At 44.2% G+C, this 9,837-nt stretch overlaps 1 protein-coding gene across 2 annotated transcripts in view; it reads left to right on the top strand.

Annotated features, from left to right (window-relative positions):
* Positions 1 to 1,683: 1,683 nt before the first annotated feature.
* cpeb4b (cytoplasmic polyadenylation element binding protein 4b) overlaps positions 1,684 to 9,837 on the top strand; it is a 32,354-nt gene continuing 24,200 nt past the window's right edge. For both annotated transcript variants that reach the window (XM_038707548.1, XM_038707547.1), the window contains exons 1-2: positions 1,684 to 2,136; positions 2,935 to 4,172. In XM_038707548.1, coding sequence (XP_038563476.1) covers positions 2,982 to 4,172 — 1,191 coding nt within the window. In that variant the 5' untranslated portion in view covers positions 1,684 to 2,136; positions 2,935 to 2,981. The remainder of the gene's footprint in view (positions 2,137 to 2,934; positions 4,173 to 9,837) is intronic.

Here is a 9,837-nt window from a genome sequence, read left to right as displayed (position 1 = left end):
AGACAGAGAACGGGACAGAGGGAGGAGAGGGTGTTGTCTCCTGAATAAGGCCAGTAAGACCGGTTATTCTGTCCTAGAAATCCATTGACTGCACCAACTGTGCCTAATCATCCACCTCACTGTGAGAGGAATACTCTGCCCTACGCAGGAGGTACTGTAAAGCTGGAGGACATTTAGGACTAGCAAATATTACTCCTTCCTCCTGCTGCTTCACGCCCTCCAGTATGTGATTAAGATTTCACTTGAACACTTTTGTTTGTGGAACAGAATGGATATGAGAAAACGAGGATAGGAAATGGAGGACACAAATAAACCAAATATAAAAGAAATGCATGACACGAGTGTAAGTAAGGCTGGACCCATTGACTAAAAAGCAATGCAGGGATAATGATTATTTTTAGACGATAGCTGCTGCATTATTATATCATTATCATTAGAGAATTAAAAGACTAATTATATTATAGCAGAGAAGATAAAGAGGACAGAATATTTTGCACTCTAAATTCAGAGGGTAATAATTTGTCATATTCGGAGGGAATGGACACATTTATCTGGGAGTCTTTTTTGTTTTATCTGGTAGAGTGGTAGAGCTTTGGGCTGATGCTGCTCCATTTAAAAATTGAATCCATCTCCAGTGAAAATCACTTGGGTTCCCTATTGTGGTGGACACAATTGCAAAAGTTTGAATTCCTTACAGTTTCCAGTGCCGTGGTTAAGGAAATTGTAAAAGTAAAAGTAAGAAAAGTGTGACATTAAAGTTTGACGTTTGTCTTCTCTTTTAGTTAGGTCATTTTCTGCTTCAAATTATAACTGTCAGATTCACTTTTGAATCTATTTGCCTACAAATTCTATCGCAGGGGAGGGTATTTGCACAGCTCGCACCAAGCTTTGCAAGCTAAATGTGAATAGTGTTACTATCAGACATCTGTAATCTATTTTTTAAATCGGATTACTTTAAGCCGGTCACTCCCTAACCCTGCCAATACCTGCCATCCACCTCCCCATCGCCAGCTCATCCTTTCTGTACACACTTAATAATGCAGAGCCCCACAGACTCCCCAATTTATCACTCTCTCCCAGCTGGACTTGAAGTGACAGATTTATTAGATAGCCATTTGCAGAGGCATGTAACACTGCCAGTTGAGGGTCGGTGAGACAGGCAGAGTCAAAGCTGTTTGATGACCTCGAGGTGATAATGACCATACAGGAGAGAAGGACACAGAGGAGGACAGAGAGGGAGATAAAGAGACATGGGTAAGAGTGTGGGCGGGTGGAGGAAAGAGATATGAGCCTTCTTGTTTCAATTCCACATTTACGATGCAGCAGGATGAGATCAAAAAGCCTGGGCCAAGGATTCTCGTTTTCTGAGGCATTGCCAGGCATTTCAACGGGGGGTTGGGCATCTCAGTTTTCTCACGACCTGATACCGGCTGCATCGTGAAAGGACAGGACCGTGGTGGGAAGATTTTTTTTTAACGTTATTTATTTAATTATTTTTATCATTGCTGACCTCAGTGGGCAGTACTTACGGATGGCATGGTTGTGTTATTGGTGCATGGCCGTTAAATGTTGGAGAAATTGGGCGAGGCTGCCGGTCGTCCGGCCAATCGCATATCGAGGTGTGGCTCTCGGAGGGCGTGGTCACGGTGGAAAGGGTGGTGCTAGAAGCGGAAGTGTGTCTCGGCTGATCTCTCGCTGTCATTCGGCCACGGTCGGTTCCAGGAGAGAGGGGCAGCCAAGAAGCATACAGGAATCGGCTGGCTCTGTAGGAAAAGACAGTTAGCGAGAAAAAATATACTGAAATCAAACGAACAATGAAACCGATCGAATAAGGCTTGTGGAAGAACAGCTGCCGGATATATTTCACGCGTTGCCACGTTAACAAAGCTCTTTGATTATAACGTTACAGTCCAGATTAGAGGCAGCAGATAGAGAGCTGTGTCATTGAGCAGGCAGGACACGTCAGGAGAAGGGAGAAAAAAAAGCTGACCGACTGCACTGTACGAGTCAGCTATCAAATCGCCTCCGAAAAGCTTTGCCTGACGTGCTGATTTTTTCAAGGACACAACCTTGCTCTCAACCCGAGGGAAGGATCTCGACAAAGACATCGCCGAGGTCGAAGGTGGTGATCAGAAGGTGAAAAGAGATTTTATTCGCCTGTATTCAGCCTGTCCAGCTAGCTAGCACTGGTGCTAACTGTTAAAAGCTAGCTAGCTAATGTTAGCAACGGATGGAAATGTTAGCTGGCGAGCTATCATATCCAGTTGGTGTAAACCGCTTGACTGTCGACTGTTAACGTTAACGTTACGTCAAGTGTAAAAATATAATATGAACAATCAAAGTAAACAAGGGTATGACTATGTGATTAATGTCGAGGTTGGACGCTCCATAGATAGACTGACAGCTGTCAAACAAGGTCGAGTATTTCTTTTTGGACGTTATGTCGATTATTGTTAATATATTCAACATTCACTGGTATTTTGTGCTGCTGTCTTCTCTTTAAGGTCCGTATGTTTGCGTTAGGAAAACGTCTCCAAATAGAGAATTTGTCGGGTCGACACAGCAGTGTTTCGAGCTATATTAGTGGCTGCCAGCAGCTCAGCTGTACACTTACAAGCTGGCAACGTCACGGGGTTATAATTAGCTAAAGATGTAACGTCAACTGGTTTGCTTTTGTCAACTTCCCAGAGTAATAAGGGTAGATTGTTCAGGGCAAGAATGAGCTCATTCATGACAATGTTGTGTGATTATCATATGTCTGTGAATTCTCTGAGGGAGTAAAACACACCCAACAGAAAAAAAAAATCTTTTATGTCACTAGAAAATGTCTGTGGGCATCACCTAGTTGTTTCTAAATCCCTTGATCTCTAGTGGAATGAGAGGGGCTGACTGCTAACTCGGTGCATGCCATCCTGTGTGCTCTTCTCTCAATAGGACCAAACGATCACGGGATAGAATTTGTGTGTGGGGGGAGAAAACAAATGGGGGATTACGGGTTTGGAGTCCTAGTTCAAAACAACACTGGCAACAAGTCTGCATTCCCGGTCCGAATCCACCCGCATCTGCAGCCCCCACACCACCACCAAAATGTGTCGCAGAGCCCTGCTGCTTTCATAAACAGCACCACAGCCGCAGGGAATGGCACCACGGGAGGCTCTCCCTGGCTCTTCCCCCCCTCTGCCACCCACAACAGCGTGCAAGACGAAATCCTTGGGGGCCCAGAGAAGCCCAAAGCACAGCAGCAACAGGAAATGCAAGAAACGCAAGAAAAGCAACAGCAGATGTCCCCTGGGAGTCACCAGGAGGGTGGAAGTGGTGGTGGGATCATTTCAGAACTGGAAAAAGCCCGGTCAGAGGACGCCAAGACGGACAGCGGCGTGTCTGAAGGAAGTAATGGAAAGGAGAAGCAACTACGTCTTGAGTCTCCTGTCCTGACGGGTTTTGATTACCAAGAGACATCTGGTCTTGGGGGAACTGGCCCGGTCCAGTCCAGTACAACCTCGTCATCCCTCACTGGCTTCAACAACTGGTCAGCTGCCATTCCGCCGGCACCATCAACCATCATCAATGAGGATGTCAGCTTCTTCAACCCAGCCTCTGCCAACAATGGGCCCCTACTGTTCCAGAACTTCTCACACCATGTCAGTCCCGGGTTTGGTGGGAACTTCTCCCCCCAGATCGGACCGGCGGCGGCCTTGTCCCAGCACCACCCGGCTCCCCCACCACACCCCCACTTTCAACACCCCCACAACCAACACCAGCAGCATCGGCGCTCCCCGGCCTCTCCACACCCTCCACCGCCCTTTCCGCACAGGAATCCGGCTTTCAGCCAGTTGCCGCATTTGTCCAACAGCCTGAACAAGCCCCCTTCCCCCTGGGGTCCAGCCAGCTACCAGAGCCCCTCTCCCTCCCCCGGCTCCTCCACCTCCTGGAGTCCTGGAGGAGGTTATGGTAGTGGTGGCGGCGGCTGGGGAGGGTCTCAGGGCAGAGATTATCGCCGAGGGCTGAACGGGGGGATGACCCCCATCAACTCTATCTCTCCACTGAAAAAGACCTTCCCTAACAACCATGTGGCTTCTCAGAAGTACCCCCGAAACAGCCCTGCCGGCTTTAACCCCAAGTCTTGGATGGATGATGGAGTCGGGCGCAGTGATAACATCTTCCCCTTTCAGGTCAGTTTGCCTGTGATGGTCTCGTTGTATGATTTAGCAATAATTCTGACATACTATTCCTTTCATTTATTAACTTATTGTGCTGTCTGTTTCTGTGTGTTCATGCCTTTGTATGGTACTATTTTTTTTCAGTAGTGGCCGCTTGCTGCCTGAATGATTAAACATCAGTGTGTCATTTATGTTACCTGTTAATTTTATTACAGTATGTGGAATAGCTATTTTTAGACATGGGGGTGGGACATCGATTTACATGATGCATTTGTTACCGTGTTAGCGTCGTTGGGCTCTGTACTACCACAGCTGTATGTCCCTGATGATGACTAATGTTGCTCTCTCACTGCAGTGGTGTGTGCCACGTAGATGAGCTGGGGGGTGTGGATGGAGAGAAAAAGATGGGGAGAAGGATATGGGAATGGGGAAAGGGAGAGAGGGTGTGAGGAGAAAGATTGCAGGAATGGACAACTGAGACTGAAAATCTTGGTACACAAGAAGACATCATCATCATCATGGGATTTATTTTATTATAGCCAGAACCCCGCCAAAAAAATAACGGACGTCATACTGTAGATTGATGGCCTGAGCCTAATGCCTAATGATTTTTCAGGATTACGCTTTATTAATCACCCTGCCATAGCCTAGCAACTCTTTTCCCAAATACCAGCCAGTTCATAGTGTAATTTTAATGGCTGGTTCCACACAAAATGAAGATTGCTGGAATAATTGTATTATCAGATGTAGAAAATAGCCGATAGGATTGATGGTCAGAGGTAAAGGGAGTGTGGAGATAAATTAATGTTATTGATCTAGCTCATGATTGATTGTGTCAGTCGGTACAAGGAGGCGGGGGTTTAGAGAGGAAGGTTGCTATAGGCCCATCTCGGTCTGATGAAGCGATGAAAGGTTTCTTTAAGTGCTATGCATATCATTTGCCTCGTTACCAATCGACAGTGTTCCTTTTGCTCTCTCAATTAAACTTCTGGTCAGTCGTAAGTACTTGGTTGCCATCAGTTCCCAATGTCATCTTGGAAATAGTGGATAGAATGATTGCTTGCCTTTGTTGTCAATAGCCTAACAGCATTACTAATTGGTCTCAGAGACCACCGGCGAGGGGCTACTTTATTCCCTGGCCGTGTTCATCTATAATGCAAGTGTCAAGTCATAATCTCTGTTTTCATTAAGGCATTTTTTCTTCTTCTTTAAAATGCTCCAAACAAGCAAATTAACCCCTTTTAAAATTTAGAAAATGTTGATTTGCTGTGGCCTTTCCAGGTATTTCCTCAACTCCACTTGCAATAAATGACTCACAGTGCACCAGAGGCCAAACAGTAAGGATTTTGTTCTGACATGTCTTGGGTAATTTTTGCTGAATAAGTAGCGAAGCTTACGTCTAGGCAGCTATTTATCAGTAGCTAACAGCCTAATTGGTGTAGGTAGTCACGGGGTCAGTTTCATATCTGACCTGTTGTAAATCATTAGGGGCTAATCCTAATTTTGGAGTCGTAGTAGTGAAATCAACTCTTACAAGCAGCATATTTCAATAAACAACAGTAAACATTTGTAGATGCTACATAAAAAAGTTATTATGCAACTTGCACTTAACTCTGTGTGTGGATTCTCCATCAGAAATGTAATTCTACGTCCATTTTGAGCGGTGGAAGGTCCCTTCTGTTACACTCCCATGTCAGATTTAAGCTAAAGCTAGCATTAGTGTAGCCGCAGTATGTTGTGGTTGAATCAGATCAGCCAAAGTAGCATTGTCCTCTTGCCCTTTTGATACTGCAAGGGCAGATGGAGGATGGGCATAGAATGGTCTTACTGTGTGTGTGAGACTGATTATGTAAGTGTAACCCATTTACAAAGAACAAAGAATTGATAATATAGGCTTAGATTAGAAAAAAAAAATGAAGATGGCTGTTAAGAAATGAAATAGGACACGATTATTAACCTTTTAAACTATTGGATTTGTAATCGATTGGTGTGAGGTAATATAAAACGTCACAATAATTTGAGCACCAATAGACAAGTTCCCCGACTAACAATAGAGAGATTTACCGGGACAACAAGCATTGTCTCTGTGTGTGACGTCTCAGCCGGACTGATAAAAATATTACTAGGTTTTCTTCCAGAACCTCTCCTCTCTGCTCCTGTATCAATGCATTTAGATAGCAAAATTAATGTTTGCTCAAGGTTAATTTTAAACTCAAACAGATTCCGTTTTTCCCTCACATTGAGCTGCTAAATGCAGCTCTGTATTGTTTTGCCTATGTTCACATCTTCCAGTGATGTCTGAATTAATGCTTCTAAATATTTCTTCATGTTGTATAATGCAACTGATAGGAAGCCTTCACCACATATACTTTGGAAACTAGGGTTTGATCTAACTAAGGTGTTTGTTTCCTGCTTGTAAAAGAAAACTGTAGGTGTGTCAAATAATGAACCATACATTATGTGGTTTCCTGAGTGGACTGTATCGTTCCCCCCTGTGTAATTGAATTGGAAAATGTGTCATTTTGGTGTGAGCATATAGATCATGTTGCAGTGTTGAAGCTGTCATTATACAAAACACGAGCGAGTTATTACACTCAACCAAGTGTCAAGTTTATTTTTCAGAGGCCTCCTCGGTGTAGTTACATCTTTAAGATCTGTAAGCCATTTATTTAGTCATTGTCTTTTCATTCACTCTCATTTAATTACCTTTTGCTCAAGAATTTCTCTAGCCAAAACCATTAGAACAATAGCTTTTGCTTTTTTTTGTTTTGTTGAGATGACTGATGACACACATTGCCTTACACAAGGCGCCCCCAGGTTTGGTAATTGAAATACCGTAGCTCTGAACTAAACGGACCCCATGAGGAACTGTTGTCACAATGTTTTACTGTAAGCTTTCTCCAACTGCCTCACACAGTTTCCATTTTAACACTGACACAAGAGACGAAGGATTAGCGGCTTTTGCATTAAACTTCCCAGTGTACAATCAAACTTAGTTTGTCATAGTGTTAGTTTCTTTGTACCCTTTTGGATTAGCTGTGATTGTAACACACGACTTTACAGAGACAAAGCCGGCAGTTAACTCGCATAAAGTAGCATTCCTGTAACATTTAGATGCTATTCAGTAGAGAAGAACACACATTAAAATAGGAATATGCCTCTGGCCCTGTATGTTACAATGTTTAGCTGCTAAAGCTAAGATCCCTCGCTCTGCCTGCGTTCATGGAGTTTGGCATTATCTTGCGATTCCCTTGGGCCGTGGTGTTCATTTGTGTGTGTGTGTATATTAGCTAATTTGAGAGCAAGGCCTTTTGCTATTTGGTGGATATTTTATCCACAGCATCATGGCACGCAGAGGGAGAAAATGTTCCGGTACTGTGGCTGTTGGTGCAGCAAGCAGGGCCCCTGCTTTATTAGAGCAGCTTTAGTATTTGGGATGGGCTCCAGGCCAGGCACACTGCTGCTAACTGCTAACACACTGGTCAGCTAGTAACTAGCCTCAGACTAGAAATTTGTGCCTTTTTAAATGCCAGGTACGCCCTCCCTTTTCTTCTCCCTTGCTTTGCTTTCTTTTCACCCATCTCCCCACCCTCACATTAACTTTGCATGCAAATCCTTGAGGGTTGCGGGGAGACTGGAGCCAAACCCAGCTGAAGTTGGAGTGAGAGGTGGGGTACCCCCAGGACAGGTAACCAGTCAATCACAAGGCTGACGCATGGAGACAGACGCACACATTCACACAAATGGGTAATTTAGAGCCACCAATTAACTTAGCTTGTGTGTCTTTGGACTGTGGGACCCACTCAAATGTTCTTTTTTTCCCTGTTCCCATATTCCTCACCTGCTGTTGTGTCAGGTGTACTGCGCTGATTCGGATTGGTGAACTTAGCCAGTGACCTGCGGGGCCTGCAGGCGAGTAAGCCAGAACAGGATATTGTCTCAGTAAGCTCCTTGTGTAACTGTTGGTTACAGTTCCCTCCTTACTGTTTGTGTAGCTTAGATATACTGTAGCCTTTTCAGCGCTGTTATATGAAAGTACATGATTAAATGACCTCTTCAGGCCTTCGGTGGAAACAAATGTTGAGCACCTGTTGTCTGACTTGAGCATTCTGCCTGTGTTCAACATCTGATTCTTTGAAACTAATCCATGTGACAGGTCTTTAGGCAAGGATCAGTTGGAAAACATATACTGTCAGTGCCTGCGTTTGGCATGAGTCCTCTGTGATGAGGACGGGATCATGTTGAAGCTGACAGGATTACTTTGAAGGACCAAGCTTCATGCTTTTAAGGTAACCTTCCTTTCCATGTTCAGGATGTGTACATGCAAATTCTCTTGCGTGCACGCACATCTACAAACCAACACTCTGAGCCATTATGCTGTCGAAGCCCAAGGTTTCAGCCATTACCTCTAGTCCTTGTTACACTGGTGTTAAAATGAGAGAAATGTTTTTTAGACTAATGAATGGCCTGAGCTGTGCTGGCAAGCACATAACTCTGCTGCTCATACAGCCTCATTGTGCCCTTCTCACACCCTTGACAGATGCTCTGAAACAGGAAGAAAGAGAGCTTGTGTGCATGCGTGTGTATGTGCACATACCCGTGTGTGCATGAGCCCTAATTAGTCCCTGGCCTATGTCTTCTGCACATGTGTCTTAACAAAGGAAGAAGACAAAGCAGAGTCTATGTGAAGTGTCATAGTATATTTAGCCTAGCTCATTGCATACAATAAAGGAGTTGGTTATGTCTAATCCCCCAAGCAGTGCAAATATTGCCAGAACCCCTACCTCTGTCACTCCTACTACGCCCCAAATGCATGCACGCACACGCACACGCACACGCACACGCACACGCACACGCACACACACCATTCAGCCTTTCAGAAAACACAGAGTAATAGGTTGTTTTTGACAGTTGGGGGTATTTAATGTCAAAGCAGGCCTTTGAAATACTTCGACCAGGAAGAAATATAATCACAAGCATCAAAAGCTCAACCTGCTTCCCTTTCCTGCCCTCCTTTCTTGTCTTTTTACTTTGCCATACCTCACTGCTTGCTTTCCCTCTCTCTCCACCATCCCCTTTCTTTCATCTGCCATTTTCCCCCTTCCCTTCTTTGCGTTGGGCTTCCTCTCTCTCTCCCCGTTGTTGTTTTCGGGGATGTGATTAGAGACACAAAAAATAAGGGGAAAAAATGGCAGCCTTCCCACCAATAAAATGTAAGGTATATGTCGAAATAATCTCTTCACCTGTAAAAACCTAAAAACAACTCATACTGCAGCCATGTCCATTACCATTACTTTCTCCACTCTTTCGTCCTCCCTCAGCTTCCATTTTTCATTAACAGGCAGGTGACATGGAAGATTAATGTTTCCATTAATCACCCACTCCACTCTGTATTTAATCATTCTTCACTTCCCTACGTGTCAAATCTGATGTAGGTTGTCCTTTGTTTTTGTGGCCTTTAAGATCAAAACATATGTAGAGTTGAGAGACTGGTCCATTTTGTTATTTCAACCTTGTTTTCACTTTATAGTTAATCGGATGCAGCTTTAAAAGTTTCTATTTTGTTAATATTTAGGTAGTTGTACAGATGTGCAATACCATCATCTATCAACTGTTTTTATGACTAAAGGTGCAGTATGTGAAGTGACTCTGGCCTAACACTAGCTCGTACAGTCAA

Source organism: Micropterus salmoides, unplaced genomic scaffold (assembly GCF_014851395.1).
Source record: "Micropterus salmoides isolate LMB-PRFRI ecotype aquatic unplaced genomic scaffold, ASM1485139v1 Ms_hic_scaffold_9, whole genome shotgun sequence".
Classification (NCBI taxonomy): domain Eukaryota; kingdom Metazoa; phylum Chordata; class Actinopteri; order Centrarchiformes; family Centrarchidae; genus Micropterus; species Micropterus salmoides.
This window is presented reverse-complemented; position numbering and strand designations above follow the sequence as displayed.